The sequence below is a fragment of the Mauremys mutica genome, chromosome 3 (assembly GCF_020497125.1).
Source record: "Mauremys mutica isolate MM-2020 ecotype Southern chromosome 3, ASM2049712v1, whole genome shotgun sequence".
Classification (NCBI taxonomy): domain Eukaryota; kingdom Metazoa; phylum Chordata; order Testudines; family Geoemydidae; genus Mauremys; species Mauremys mutica.
The window spans coordinates 78215237-78231560 of NC_059074.1; the positions used below are offsets into that span (position 1 = coordinate 78215237).

The 16324-nt window shown below is 42.6% G+C and overlaps 1 protein-coding gene across 13 annotated transcripts in view; it reads left to right on the forward strand.

Annotated features, from left to right (window-relative positions):
* GRIK2 (glutamate ionotropic receptor kainate type subunit 2) overlaps positions 1-16324 on the forward strand; it is a 604939-nt gene that overhangs the window by 478704 nt on the left and 109911 nt on the right. For all 13 annotated transcript variants that reach the window (XM_045011187.1, XM_045011179.1, XM_045011186.1 and 10 more), the window contains one exon: positions 1387-1604. In XM_045011187.1, coding sequence (XP_044867122.1) covers positions 1387-1604 — 218 coding nt within the window. The remainder of the gene's footprint in view (positions 1-1386; positions 1605-16324) is intronic.

Sequence of the window (16324 nt, forward strand, 5' to 3'; positions counted from 1 at the left end):
AAGATGAACTGCAGGGTAAGATGGACTGTTTTGGATCAAATAGTCCAGTCATGGTACCACTTTTCCTTTTCTTTTTTGTTGCATTGATGTTGAAAGATTGGCATAACCTACGTTTATCTGAAGATCTCTTACCTTGCTGGACCAGTTACAATTAATGTAATATAAACAAGATAATTGATCAGGAATAAAATAGTCCATCTTGCCTTCATTCATTTTACCCAAGTAGTAATAAAAATCAGTTAATTGACTAAAAAAAACCCTAATACTTTATTTCAATGATATATCAATACTGCTAAACTATTTCTTTAAAAATGCATATATACTTCTCAACGTTTTTTTATATATTTTATTTATGGCAAAATGTGAATTGTTTACCTTATGATTATTAGCTATAATTTAATGGGGAAAAATCCATACGTCAGTTTACAATTATATTTCTGATGCAAATTAAGTAAACTGAATTCCATTTTTCCCTGTTCATAATAATTAAGCACAAGAGGAGGTCATGTGCTACAAATTGTCTCATTAGGCTCTAAATTGGCATTAATAATTATGCAAATTACCATACAATGTGTGGCGCCCCCTCCATTCTTTAGTGCCATGAGCAGGCAACTCCAGCAATGCATTATAATCTATCTTTATCTACTTTATGCATAACAGTCTAATATTGTCATTGCTGCTCTATCAAGTTAAATGTGTGGCACAGCCACCCATATTTATCTGAAATTGTGGGCTAATTATAGAGATGGGAGATGTTTTCTTTTATCTGAGAAATTGCTAAACAATACTTTATTACAATAGAAGTGGCAGAAGTCAAGGTTCTTATAGTTTTGGGGAGTTGAAATACTCTGCTTTGTATTTGCTTTTTTCAGCAACAACATATTTTTCTTTCATCAAAAAAAGTTTTTTATGACCTGCTTAATTAATCTTTAAATGCTTTGAAGAAAAAGCACAGTAGACAGGCTACAGTAAGTATTATTATTAAATTAGAGGCTCAAGCCTGCTGTGAGTTTTTTTAAGTATAAAGCTTCTTTTGACAATCCAGTTCCAATTACTGCTTTTCCTTGTTGTTTTCTATTGTCATGAAACAAACAAACAAACAAAAAAATTAAAAATAGGGTTGCACATTATCTCATGCCAAAACTGCGCTTTGAGTCTCCCATTACTATATTTTGTTTCCCGCAGTCCCCAAATCTGTCTTGTAAGTGTAATCAGTCCCTATTTTCCATTTCAGTTGTGTTTGTTTGTACAAGCAATATGTAAGCCTGTAGCTTAAAGATTTTTTGTGCAATGATTCTGTTCTCAACACTGTGACAAAAAAGTGCCGAACGCTTGTGGATTGTTTTCTGTGCATTGGTTTCACCTTTCTCCCCTAATTTCCATTAGGTTCTGAGCTTATGCCCAAAGCCCTCTCCACCAGGATAGTGGGAGGCATTTGGTGGTTTTTCACACTTATCATCATTTCCTCGTACACTGCTAACCTAGCCGCCTTTCTGACAGTGGAGCGCATGGAATCTCCCATTGATTCAGCTGATGATTTAGCCAAGCAGACAAAGATAGAGTATGGTGCAGTGGAAGATGGAGCAACCATGACTTTCTTCAAGGTAGGCCCTTTATGTTCTGATTGGAAAAAATGCTGAAACATGATTCTGAAAGTAAAAAGACCTTGAATTAAGCCTGCTGAGCAGAGAGATAATATGTGAGATGACTCCCACTACAATCAAATCCGTTGAGAAAAATTACATTTTTGTGTGTTTGCAAGAGAGCAAAAGAAACTTCTTGTTCATACATAACCTTTCTCATGAAAATAAAAAAGGCAGTTTCCATTTTTTGAAATTTTCTCCTGAAAATAAAAAAGCAGGGCTTTGAGTCTGCTTAGATCTTTCTGATGATTTTTCCTCAGAATGCTGAGTGCATTGTAATGGAGTAAGTCAAGAATACTGACGTGAGGCGAATCGCTGAGGCAAATCTCCCATTGCTGGAGCTGAGTGTGAGTTTTGCTTGAATAGGGATTTCAGGATCAGGTCAATAATTTTATCATAGTTAATTACATATCTATCTGTCAAACTTCCGATATCTAGATGCTGATACTGCAGTCATCACTGTCACAGCTGGGCTGGGCAAATCTTATGGACATTGCATTTCTGAGAACCTTTCAAATTGAATTTTGACTCCCTCAGATTCATATAACATCTCCCCGCCCTCTGCCTTGTGACTAGGGCAGGGGTTGGCAACCTCTGGCACCCTGGCAGGCCGGGCCAGTTTGTTTACCTGCTGCGTCGGCAGGTTCGGCCGATCGCGGCTCCCACTGGCCACGGTTTGCCACTCCAGGCCAATGGGGGCTGTGGGAAGCGGTGCGGGCCGAGGGATGTGTTGGCAGCGGCTTCCCACTGCCCTCATTGGCCTGGAAAGTCAAGATCGACTGAACCTGCTGACACAGCAGGTAAACAAACTGGCCCGGCGCATCCTGGCAAGCCGTGTTCCAGAGGTTGCCGACCCCTGGACTAGGGTGATTCAACAGACAATATAATGTGCTAATTTTTAGCTAAATTGAAGCCTGATTAGAGATAGAAGTAATGCCACTTCCCCCGCTCCCCAAATAACTAGGTTGGCACAAATTAGCATTAAGTACATATCCTGGGCCAGATCATAGCCTGGGCTATGGCCCTTCAGATTTGACAGCACAAGAGGTTCCTATGGCTCCCCAGTACAGGGACATACTCCAGGCCTGGAAAATGCATCATACTCTGGAGTTCCTTAGATAGCATAATTATCACTTAACAGCCACTATAATTGTAATTATAATGTACCTGTCCTACATTATCATGCCACTATAACATAGAAGTGCCCTGAGGCTTTCTTGTGTTACACTGAGACTGAGGGAGTGGCCAGAGATCTGGGCAGTGCCAAGGGTGAGTTAAAGACACCTTTACATCCCTTTACTCAGCTGCATAGAGTAAAAGTTTCACCATTTATTCAGCTGAAAGAGCTAAGAAATCATTATCTAATCTTATGGTAGTGATACGTATATAAGTAAGTACAGTAAAAGCTTTCTTTACCTTGGGCAGCTCACCACAAGCAGTGACCTGTCCCTGCTGCTCCTAGGCAGAGAAGTGGTTAGGTGGCTCTGCATGCTTCCTCCACTCCAAGCGCTGGCTCTGCAGCTCCCATTGGCCGGGAACCACAGCCAATGGGAGCTGCGGGGATGGTGCCTGTGGGCAGAGGCAGCACACATGACAGATAAAAAAGCTTTTACTGTACATACTTTCTGTATTCTTACTTTCAACTTTCACCTGGAAAATAAGAATTGATTAAATTTCAGTGACTGAGGACTTTGTTATCTTGTTGTCTCAGAGGATGGGTTAGGAAGGTTCAGGAGAGTTTCCATAGAATATTTTTTTTTCAAAAGGATCTGAGGGAAAAGTGGGAGTGTGCTAATAAAATTTTCGGATGACACAAAGCTGGGAGGTATTGCCAATACAGAGAAGGATGGGGATGTTTTACAGGAAGATCTGGATGACCTTGTAAACTGGAGTAATAGTAATAGGATGAAATTTAATAGTGAAAAGTGCAAGGTCATGCATTTAGGGATTAATAACAAGAATTTTTGTTATAAGCTAGGGATGCATCAGTTGGAAGTAACAGAGGAGGAGAAGGACCTTGGAGTACTGGTTGATTACAGGATGACTATGAGTCACCAATGTGATGTGGCTGTGAAAAAAGCTAATGTGGCCTTGGGATGCATTAGGCAAGGTATTTCCAGTAGAGATAAGGAGGTGTTAGTACCATTATACAAGGCACTGGGGAGACCTCATTTGGAATACTGTGAGTAGTTCTGGTCTTCCATGATTAAGAAGGATGAATTCAAACTGGAAAAGGTACAGAGAAGGGCTACTAGGTTGATCCGAGGAATGGAAAACCTGTCTTATGAAAGGAGACTGAAAGAGCTTGGCTTGTTTAGCCTAACCAAAAGAAGGCTGAGAGGAGATATGATTGCTCTCTCTAAATACATTAGAGGGATAAATACCAGGGAGGGAGAGGAATTATTTAAGCTCAGTACCAATGTGGACACAAGAACATATGGATATAAACTGGCCATCAGGAAATTTAGACTTGAAATTAGATGAAGGTTTCTAACCATCAGAGGACTGAAGTTCAGGAACAGCCTTCCAAGGGGAGTAGTGGGGGCAAAAGACATATCTGGCTTCATGATTAAGCTTGATAAGTTTATGGAGGGGTTGGTATGATGGGATAGCCTAATTTTGGCAATTAATTGATCTTTCATTATTAGTGGTAAATATGCCCGATGGCCTGTGATGGGATGTTAGATGGGGTGGGATCTGAATTACTACAGAGAATTCTTTCTTGGGTGTCTGGCTGGTGAGTCTTGCTCACATGCTCAGGGTTTAGCTGATCACTATATTTAAGGTTGGGAAGGAATTTTCCTCCAGGGCAGATTGGCAGATTTTGCCTTCTTCTGCAGTGTGGGGCACAGGTCACTTGCTGTAGGATTCTCTGCACCTTGAAGTCTTTAAACCCTGATTTGAGGACTTCAATAGCTCAGACATAGGTTAGGAGTTTATTACAGGAGTGGGTGGGTGAGATTCTGTGGCCTGTGTTATGCAGGTCAGACTAGACAATCATAATGTTCCCTTCTGACCTTAAAGTCTATGATTCTATAAAATTGATGGAAGTAACTAATCCATTAGAGCTTCTTTTATGGGTATGTCTACACTACCTGCCGGATTGGCGAGTAGTGATCGATCCCCGAACATGCTCCCAGTCAACTCCGGAACTCCACCAGGGCGAGAGGCAGGAGTGGGGTCGATGGGGGAGCGGTGGCCATTGATCCTGCGCCGGATGCAAAGTAAGTCAATCTAAGTCGATCTAAGATACTTCGACCTCAGCTACGCTATTCTCATAGCTGAAGTTGCATATCTTAGATTGATCCCCCCCACCCCAGGGTAGACCAGGCCTTTGACAGAAAATATGTGTAGAAAAAGTTTAAAAACTGAGATTTTTAAAGTACCAAAATGATTAAAGTCCCAGGACATAAAGATGACACAAGGTATTTATTGCATTACCAGAAAACACTATAGGACTTCTTTTTTGTCTTTTTTGTCTGGCAGAAGACTTTGATTTTATACTCCTTCAGACTGGAAGGCTGGACTCTAAAATATTAGGAGCCAGTTTTTACCTAGCAGTGTCTTTGACTCCAGTTTACAGCATCATTTTTCTCTGTCTGTCCTTAACTTTTTTCTTTATTTAAAAAAATTCTCCATGACACCGTCCTTTCTTCTCCGGACACTATTTCTCCTTCTTGCTTTTTTTGGTCTCCTCCTATCTCTTCTCTGCATATTTTCCCTGATATATGTTGCTTTTATTGTTTCTATTCACACTTACCTTTCTCATCTTCTCTGTGTTGTTCCTCTGTTTGAATATGTATCCTGTTTTGATTCTGATCCTTCTTACATGCCTTCCTTTATTTTCTTGTGTCTGCCTCTATGTTGCCTCCAAGAACAAAAGAACATTTACAGTCAGTAGAGCAATGGCTGCATCTCTTGCATGGAAATGTTTTCCCTTCAGTGGCACATAGAAGTTTGAAATGTACTAGACTTGACTGCACACAACAGAAACATAGCATCAGAAAACACAATCCTGTAGTGCTTCTGGTACATCTTTATTGAATTCTACCACTTCAGCAAGGGTGAACAAGGAAAGAGAAGTCAGTGCACAGGACTCGGTTGTTAAATTTAAGGTAAAATTCTGCTCTCAGTTACACTGGTGTAAATACATTTATTGGAGTCAATGTGGATTTACAACACTGTATCTAAAGCAGTGCTTAATTTGTGCCAGGGCTTGCTAGGTCTGAGCCCTGGCAACTCTAAGCTTAGCAGTTCATAGCCCCAGCACCTGTGGGCTTGCTGCATCAGTTATGAAAGAGCCTTGCACCTCTTTCATTACAAATTAAGCACTGATCTAAAGGCAAAGTATTTTGCAGTGAATATACACGTAGAACCCAAAGACTCTGAGAGCATCAGTCAAACTCTTCCTAACATTTTTGTGATCATTTGTTGCTGTTTTATCTAAATATTATCAGTTAATTAGTAGCATTGTATACATGATACTGAGGAGCTAAGCTTAAAAGCAGTTTAGGAATTCACACAGTTTGGATACTTGATGCTGAAAAACTTATGAAAGGAAAGGAGCTTGGAAAGTGGAGTATAGTTTTAAATACACAGCATTAGAACTCCCCATTGATGTTGCACTAGTACTACCAAAGAGGAAATATGAAGCTCAGATGGAAGGGATAAATGAAAACTCCACAATCTCATTTGATTAATCCAATATCCATTAGTTTCTTCCTTGTGGAAGTAAGAGTTTCCTTGACACATGTGCTGTTGGTTGCAGTTGAGTATATAAGGAAGAAATTTTAGTACTCAGATGTATGTGGCATAGAAAACAAAATGTAACAGAGCCTTACACCAGAATCTTACGCCAACAGAACCTCCTTGACAAAACTGATGGTTGACTAGGTGGAAATGATTATAATCTAATTTCATTCATTATGAGCTAACAGAATATAGTCCCATATGGTAGAATATATATACTTGTTGATCTGTGACAGGGACGGCTCTAGGCATTTTGCCGCCCCAAGCATGGCAGGCAGGCTGCCTTCGGCGGCTTGCCTGCGGAGGGTCCGCTGGTCCCGCGGGAGGTCCGCCGAAGCCACGGGACCAGCAGACCCTCCCCAGGCAAGCCGCTGAGGGCAGCCTGTCTGCTACCTTCGCGGCGCCAGCAGAGTGCCCCCCGCAGCTTGCCGCCCCAAGCACGTGCTTGGCGTGCTGGGGCCTGGAGCCGCCCATGATCTGTGAGGGCCAGTTTCCCAAAGCTGAAAACAGTCATGATCAAAACTGAGTCGGAGGAAATATATAGACATAAAATCTGAACGATAAATAGTGATTGTTTAAGAATGCTTTATTGTTTGACCCAAAACACAATCAGAAAAGAAGGCTTCTTTGATTTAAAAACCATAATGGTTAAGACAGGAGGTGAAAGAAGCTATATTTTGGGTTTTTTTATAACTAATGGAAAAATAGAGAAGCTGGAAGCAATGAGTACAAATCGGACTTTGGAGAAGGCAGAAAATTTATAAGGGAAACTGAAGGTATAAGTAAAAATTCTATGCCGGTAGGTTTAAGTACAATATGAAGACTTTATTTACTGTATTAGAAACAAATGAAATCCTAGCAATGGTATAGGCCTAGGAGAAGAAAAGGATGGTAACATTATCAGTCATGAGGTAGAAAAGTTAGAAGTATTCAATATTTTTTTTCTGTTTTGTATTTGGAAAGAAGCAGATGATTTATTCATATCTTACACCAGGGATTGACAACGTTTGGCATGCGGCCCATCAGGGAAATCCTCTGGCGGGCCGGGACGGTTTGTTTACCTGCAGCGTCCTCAGGTTCAGCTGATCGCAGCTCCCACTGGCCGTGGTTCGCTGTTCCAGGCCAATAGGGGCTGTGGGAAGCGGTGGCCAGCACATCCCTCGTCCCGCGCCGCTTCCCTGGAATGGCAAACCGTGGACAGTGGGAGCTGCGATTGGTAAACAAACTGTCCCGGCCCGCCAGCAGATTTCCCTGACAGTCCACATGCCAAAGGTTGCTCATCCCTGTCTTACACTGATTGTGAAATGGTTTCTATACCATCAGTAACTAGGGAAGATGTTAAACAGGAACTATTCAAGTTAAACCTTTTTTTAAAATCTGCAGTATCAGAGGACCTGCATCCATGAGTATTAAAAGAATTGGCCAAGGAAGTATTTGAATAATTAATGTTGAGTTTTAATAAAATCTTGGAACACTGGTGAAGTTCCAGAGGACTGGAATAAAGCTAGTGCTGTGCCAATATTTAAAAAGGGTAAATAGGATGAACCAAGAAACTATAGCCTTGTTAGCCTGACATTGGCGGCCAGCACATCCATCGGCCCGTGCCGCTTCCCGCTGCCCCCATTGGCCTGGAGCGGTGAACCGCGGCCAGTGGGAGCTGCGATCAGCCGAACCTGCTGACGCGGCAGGTAAACAAACTGGCCCAGCCCACCAGGGTGCTTACCCTGGTGAGCCGCATGCCAGACATTGCCGATCCCTGCTGTAGCTAAAAGACCGATGCAGTCCTTGCGTTTATAAACAGGAGAATATCAAGTAGAAGGAGGGAGGGAGTATTACCTCTGTATACGGCTTTAGTGAGACTGTTGCTGGAATATTGTGTCTGGTTCTGGTGTCCACATTTCAGAAAGGAAATTGACAGATTGGAGAGGGATCAGGAAAGGGCTACAAAAATGATATGAGGTATGAAAAACATGCCTTATAGTGAGAGATTGAGCTTCTTTAATCTAGTTTATTGACAAGAAGGGTAGGTGGTGACTTGATCATGGTTTACAAGTTCCTGCATGGGAAAGAGATTTTTGACAGCCGGGGACTTTCTGGTTTAGCAGAAGAAAGCTTAACAAGATTCAATGGCTGGAAGATGAAGCTAGACAAATAGAGACTGGAAATAAGGCACACATTTTGGTAATTAACCATTGGAACAACTAATCTCAAGGTGTGATGGATTCTCCTCCCCTTTCAACTTTAAGTCAAGACTGAATATGTTATGAAAAGATAGGCTATAGGTGAAACAAGCTATGGGTTTGATGCAGAGATGACTATGTGAGGATCTTTGGCCTGTGTTATTCAGGAGGTCAGACTATATCTGATATTAAATTCTATGAAAATATGGTTTCAGCAGAAATGCACAAATATGACAAATATGAAGGTATAATTTGATTCAGTGCATGTGTGTTTCTCTCTCATTATAGCAAGATAAAGCTGCTGAGTATATTAAGCACAACTGTGGCATTATGTGTTAGCATGAAATAAAAGCTCCAGATGGTTTCTTAATGTTAAATGAAAATATGAAATCCCGGTAATAGCTATTAGCTCCAATCACAGTGAGGCACAGTAGCAGCCCAGAGATTGACAGTAATTTCAGCATAAATTATTGATATAAAAGCTCACTGAAATCTTCCTTTTAATATCTTTGGAACCCAGCCAATTTTGAGGGCGCTAACGTAGAAGAACATTATGTCTAGAAGAAGTGACTAAACCAGGAACACACACACACATTGGATGGAGGATTTAAACTTACTAGAGACGAGATACAAAAGATGAGAGTGTGGGGATGGGTAGACTTCTCCAACTAGGCCCCAGGGAACATGTTCATGTGAGCTCAGTTTCCTGAAATCCACCGCTGGAAGGAAGAGGAAGGGTGCTAGGATTTATATTAGCATGATGTCCTCAGAGCCTGTATCGGCCCTCTGTATTATCCTTTGTCTAGTAGCTATCTGATAAATCTGAAGGTACATCTCCCTCAAGCATCTGGAAAGGAAGAAGGAGTTTTCTATGTCTTCCCTCACTTGGAGCCACTTGGCTGCTCTGAGGAGGCTAAGACATTTTATCTCCAGAGTCTTCTAACTGCTGCTAGGTTGGTGAGTCTCCACTATTGCTACTCTCCCAGCCTTTGCTTTTTAGATTTTTGAGAGAGAGAGAGAGAGAGAGAGAGAACATGACATTGTGCAGCATAATTAACCATAGTGGATGAGGGGTACTAGACTGAGACTCAGGAGACCTAGACTCTGTTCCTGGCTCTGCCACTGGATTTCTGTGTGACTTTTGGCAAGTGATTTCATATCTGTATGTCCCCATTTCCTGTCTTCTAGACATTTCCTGTGCCAGTGCACTGTAAATTGTTAAAGGCAGGGACTTTATCTTTCTCTGCCCTGGTCTACACTAAGCTTCGGGGGTCGAACTAGGGTACGCGAATTCAGCTACGTGAATAACGTAGCTGAATTCGAACTACCCTAGTTCGACTTACTTACCGTCCAGACGCCGCGGAAGCGAACTCCGCGGCTCCAGGGTCGACTCCGGCAACTCCTCCTGCCGCGGTGGAGTACCGGAGTTCGAACTAGCGCTTCCGGGGTTCGAACTATCGCGTCTAGATCAGACGCGATAGTTCGAACTCCGAGCAGTCGAACTCGCCGCGTCGACCGTCCCAGTAAGTGTAAACGTACCCTCAGTGTTTGTACAGCTCCTAGCACAATGGGACTCATTGTTTCAGCACTTTCAGGCTCTGCTGCAATACAAATAACAACAAACAAGAGGTTTTTTATTCAGTCTGTCTTCCTCTATCTAACTTAATAAGTTAATGCCAGTACTTCCATCCCAAGAATTTTAGAATTTTTAGCTCTTTAGGAGGTAGATCTATATGATAGCCCCATTTTACTAAGAGGGAAACTGAGACATTGAGTGATTACATGCCTTGTACAAGATCACACAGCAAGTTAGTGGCAGACTGGGAATGAACCCTAGTCCTGACTTAGAGTCATGTGCATTAACTAGAAGACCATCCTTCTCCATTTTGTCTCTACAGAGGGCATGTCTACACTGCAATTAGACACCCATGGCTGTCTTGGGTCAGCTGACTCAGGCTCATGGGATCCTAGAACTTGGGCTCCAGCCAGAACCCAGAAATCTACACTGCAATTAAACAGTCCCACAATCTTAGACCTGCAAGCCCGAGTCAACTGACACAGGCCAGCTGCTAGTTTTTAATTGCAGTGTAGAAATACCCTGAGTTTCTTTTCCCTTTCCTTTCCTTCCCAATCTTTCTGCCCCACCTCTAGTTTTCTTCATGATTTTCTCTCTCTCCTTTTTCTGGCCCTCTTTCCATAATGATCCATTCTCCCCTCCTCGCTTCCCTTCTTAATTCATTTCTCTCCCTGAATTTCTTCTTAATCCTTCTTGTTCTGTATCTCTCCCTTATGGTTGTTTCTTGGGGGTGGAATGTGCTGCTGCTCACGACCAGTGATCAGCAGTACTGGTCAGGGTCGCCCAGAGGATTCCGGGGGCCCGGGGTCTTCGGCGGCGGGGGGCCCTTCCGGTCCGGGACCTGCCGCCGAAGTGCCCCAAAGACCTGCGGCGCCCCCCCCCCGCCTCCGAATTACCACCAAAGTGGGACCCGCCACCGAACTGCAGCCCGGTGTTCGGCGGTAATTCGGCGGAGGGGGGCCCTGCCGCGGGTCTTAGGGGCACTTCGGCGGCGGGTCTCGGAAGGGAAGGCCCCCCGCCGCCGAATTACTGCCGAAGACCGGGCTGCAGTTCGGCGGCGGGTCCCGCTCCGTCTTCGGCGGTAATTCGCCAGTGGGGGGGTCCTTCCGCCCCGGAGCAGAAGGACCCCCCGCCTGCGAAGACCGGGAGCAGAAGAAGCTCCTGCGCCCGGCCCCGCAAGAGTTTTCTGCGCCCCCCGGAGCGAGTGAGGGACCCCGCTCCAGGGGCCCCGAAAAACTCTGGTGGGGGCCCCTGTGGGGCTCGGGGCCTGGGGCAAATTGCCCCTCTTGCCCCCCCCTCTGGGCGGCCCTGGTACTGGTTACCTCCTTTCTAATTCCTCATGGATTGGGCTGCACTCACAGTTACAGAGGGACCAAAGGAGCCATGAAAAGCAGGAGGGAAAGGAAGTTTTGGCTGATCAGAAGTGTCTAGTAGCCAGTAAAAGAAGCTCATTGCCTGTAGCCTGGCTTAGAGTGACATTTCAGTTGGCATGATTTGAGAGAGTGACAGAAGGGGCAAGTGTATAAATGTCATTCCAGATGGATAACATGTGTATGTAATCAATATTGGTGCCTGAATGGTTCGGTGGGTTTTTCCAAATAATTATTCACTGAATAATTCCAATATTGCATGATATAACTGAGAAGTGGAAAATAACTTTTGGCTATCTGGTCATTCTCACCTGATAGTGTGACATTATTCTGTAAGGAGTATTTTCTATTATTTCGTTTGTATAGCATGCCATCTCTGCCTAATGTGGCTTCCTCCTTTTCCATTGGAAGGCTAGGCCTGGTATAAAAGATTCAATGGTTGATAAATTTTCATAATACTCAAACTATTCTTTCCTGTTCTTAATTTCCACTTTGTACAGTGGGCACACTTAAAAAAATCTCTTCCTAGCTCTGGAGGGCATAGCAGTTCTGGCAGCATTCCCTTTTATCTGTATAGGAAATATCAATTAGGGTGACCAGATGTCCCATTTTTAAAGGGACAGTCCCGTTTTTTGGTACTTTTTCTTATATAGGCGCCTATTACCCCCCACCTCCTGTCCAGTTTTTTCCCAGTTGCTATCTGGTCAACCTAATATCAATGGAACTGATTAGTGCTGGTCAAAAAAATTCCATCAAAACTGTTTTTTGTCAGAAAATTGGATTTTTGCCTAAATGAATTTTTTCACAAAAAATGTCTGCTTTCCACATAAAGCTTTATCATGTCAATGAAATACTAAAAATCCAGTGCTTTTGGGCTGAAAATCAAAACATTTCAATTTGAACTGGTGCCGTAGTGCCTCGTGGAAGTTGTCGTTCAGGTGCCTCATGCTCCAAGTCTCTATAGCTTGGACATCTTCCATAATGCACCATTTGGTGCCATCTTGTTAAGGTGCTTCATAGCTGCCCTGATTGTACTGTATCATGGGAGATATGGTCTGGCCAGAGAGCCTGACCATTACAGAAGGACGGCAGTGCAAGGCATCTGAACTACAACTCCCAAGAGGCACCACAAAACCATTTTGAAAAAAAATCAATTTTCAGTAGAAATATTTTGCCAAAAAGCTGAAATTTTTCATGGGGAAAATTCTATTTTCCTACCATCTCTACTGATAGGAGCTCTAAAAGTGGAATGTACTTTAAGTGCACACACTATTTTTAGCTATATACTCTCATACCAACACAAACAATTACTGTGTTCCTTGGCTTTATAGATAGTTGGTTTATAATAATGAGGACACATGCATTAGTTAGGGAGGATTTATCCAGGCCTGTTCAGATTTTCATATAATTTGATTCTCCTAAACCACTTTTTCCAACTTTATTTGAATTGTTTTTATGATTTGGAAGCAATTTTTCATTCCCATTTAGCGGACATTTCATACTGTGCTGCAATTAGTGGGTGCAATAATCCTTCTTATTCTTCATCTTCTCCTGTCTCCAAATACAACACTTAACCTGATATTATACATTGCAGTAATGTATTTAAATGTGATCTCCACATCACTTTCCAGCACAGACAGGATTAATCGCTCACAATAATTACAATAATAAATAAAATAGATTCACTACTAGCTATTTTTAAGAGGATGTGTTGGGGAGGAACCCAAAACAAATAAAAAGTTGACATTAGGAAAAATCACCTCTCTATTGCGTTCATCTGAATCAATATTTCCACAGCTTAAGTACCATCTGTTTCCTCCTTATCCTGAAATATTCACGGGGGAAGGAATTATAGGTTGCTCTCCACAGGGAACTCTCATTTTAGCAAAACTGACTAGTCTAAAGTCTAACTTGACTAATAGTAATGGATGTCTCCCACCATCAAAGAACAATAGATTTGTAATCAGCGTAGAATTAAAATAGCAATTCTTAGATGATATTAGTGTCAATTTCCGAACTTTCTTTTCATACTAATAGGGACCCATTCTCCAAGTACATTATTATAGAGTGGCTATAAGGAAACATTGGCACCACAAATTTCAGCATGGGTAGACATGCTTTAAGCTACCTAGCAAGGGTAACAATAGCAATGAAGACGCGGTGGCAGGCACCCTGGTACAGTACACATTCAGAGTCTCATGGGCTTGTACTGGGGTGGCTAGCCCATGCTACCACATCCTCACTACTGCATCCTCATTTTCCACAGTTATCTGTACCAGCCACATGAAAGACAGTAGGGGTGTGCATTACACACTGATGCATCCCCAGAACCACAATCCCAAAACACAAGGAAATCAAAACAAGACATGCAGTTAGATGGTCAATTGAAACACATATTAACCACGAACCAGTTATGTCAGGAGCAGTCTGAACAAAACAAAACAACAATCCAAATGGCCTGTATTTTCAGCAGCAGTCCCTGAGTGACTGCACACACCCAGTGGTATGAATACACACACAGAAACAGGAACTGGAACACTTGAGTCCTGAGAGCAGCAATTAGGAGCAGGGAGCAGACAGCAATAAGGAGGAAGACCACACACACACACACACACACACACACACACACACACACACACACACACACACACACACACACACACACACACACACACACACACACACACACACACACACACACACACACACACACACACACACACCCCAGTCATCACAGTATGCCTACCCAGCTGTACTCACACCTTCATTTGTGATGTAACATACACTGGGTGGTGGGTGGTCCTCCTAAGGGTATGGGACACCGTAAAACAGCATGATCCGACTGTAACCTCTGTTTTAATTTACTTTAATTGCTGCAAAAGCTTTAAAAAAAAGTATGCCATCCATCATTTAATTTGTTGACTGTGATTAGATAGATCTGGAAGTACAAGAGACTAACAAATCAAATTGTGATATCTCCAGAGAAAGACTGATGACAAACTGTCACCTTGTTTAGCCCTAATCAGCTCTTCTCTGGATCTTTTAGTCAAGAGTCCTTGCCCTAAATGTTGGTTCTTTGCTAGCTAGCTCAAGATAGGAAGTGCAATCATAACATGTTACTCATGAGCTCATGACAGCTGTGGGCAGATCTTGGAGAGGCAAGAAAAAAACCCTTCTGTCTTGTTGAGGGGAAGATATAGGTATAGGTACTCCTGAGAACAGGCAAAGTAGGAGCTTTGTTAAACTCTGTTTTGAGTCAGCTACAGTTTAATCTTTACCTGCTGCTGTAAACTGGCACAGAATACACCTGTCAGTAGATTGTCTTAAGGAAGTGGGTACAAGTGCCCGGACACTGTGTATGTGTTTGGGAAGTGGAAGGTGGAGAGTTGAATAGTGCTGTAATTGCTGGTACTTCTGCAGTGCAAACTGGTCTCTGAGGATGGGCTAATTTTCTAGTGCAGACTTTTGTGTTACACAGATAGGTCTTAGTGCCATTCTGTTATCCCACCCTCCTCCTCCATCCCCCTCACCTGCAATGTTTCCTCAAGGTGCGCTAGTTGGCTAGGTCACATGTAAAAGGAAAACTGCACTGTACGTTCTGATAAGAACCAATGGGCAAGAGAGTTTACTCATCACCGTCTCCTCACTCAATTTAACCTCCCAATTGCCATGCAACATTCATTCCATACATTTAATCTGAGAACTCCCGCAACACCTTTTCTCTCTTTGGAAGTTTTCTAGTGCTCTTTAACCCCTGCGGGAGAGGGCAAGAATATTGTTCACACTGTCCCCATTCTTCTTCTTTCCTTTTCAGCTTTTTTCCCTTTTTCTCTGTCCTCCAACAATGAGTGAGGGAAGAAAGGGAATAGGACTAGAACCGCAGAGAATGCCTTAACTCCAAAAAGGAACAGATGTAATAGGTGTAATTGTATAAGAGGCACTTTCCTAGTTGAGGGTTTATTTGGGAAATTGGGAATGTCTCTATTGGGAACATTACCTGCTCTCAAAATGGAGGATAAAACACTGAGTTTTGCACTGTTTTTTTTTTCAAAGCAAACAGATCAGTGTCTGGGTAACCAAACCAAAGATTGCAGATTTGATCTGTGTCTCAGTCTGGCTCTGACTCAGGAACCGTGTTCCAGAATGAACTGTCTCTTGGCTCAACCAGTCTGCTGCATAGTGTGATCCTGCTGTATGAGCAGCCCTCAGAGTCAGATCCTGCCCACTGAAGCCACTTGAGAGCCTCTATTCATTAGGAGGGATGAACTTCTGGTTCTGCCTTGTCAGTTTATATATGATACTGCTGAGGTGTTGTCCAACTGCATTAGCGTTGCTTTGTGTGTAAGAAATGTTTTCAGTGCCAGCATTGTCCTGCTCACCACCTTGAATCCTATTACACTGGTACATTTCCCTCTGGTTTTAATCAATGGTCTGAACAGAATGCTTGTCGAGATATGTTACCTACCCTTTTGAAGATGCATTTATGGTGATAATCACACAAGCTGGCTCTGACATGGATACCCTTTTTAGCAGATTTCAGTATTTATCCATTAATTCAAATAGTGTTTTACTGTATTTTCGGTGCTTAACTTGGATCATACAGATTCCTGATATTTGAGTAAATTTTGTCCTGAGTCCTATCATCTGAAGACATGCATGAAGCCTCACTCAGATAATTATCTGTACGAAGGTATCAGACCAAACAGGTGCAAGTTTTTTCCTTTTCCTTTTGTACAAATACACATGGTCCTTTTTCTACTCTTTCCCAAGCAGGCGTTATAGCTCCTAAGTGATAAAATTCAGCAA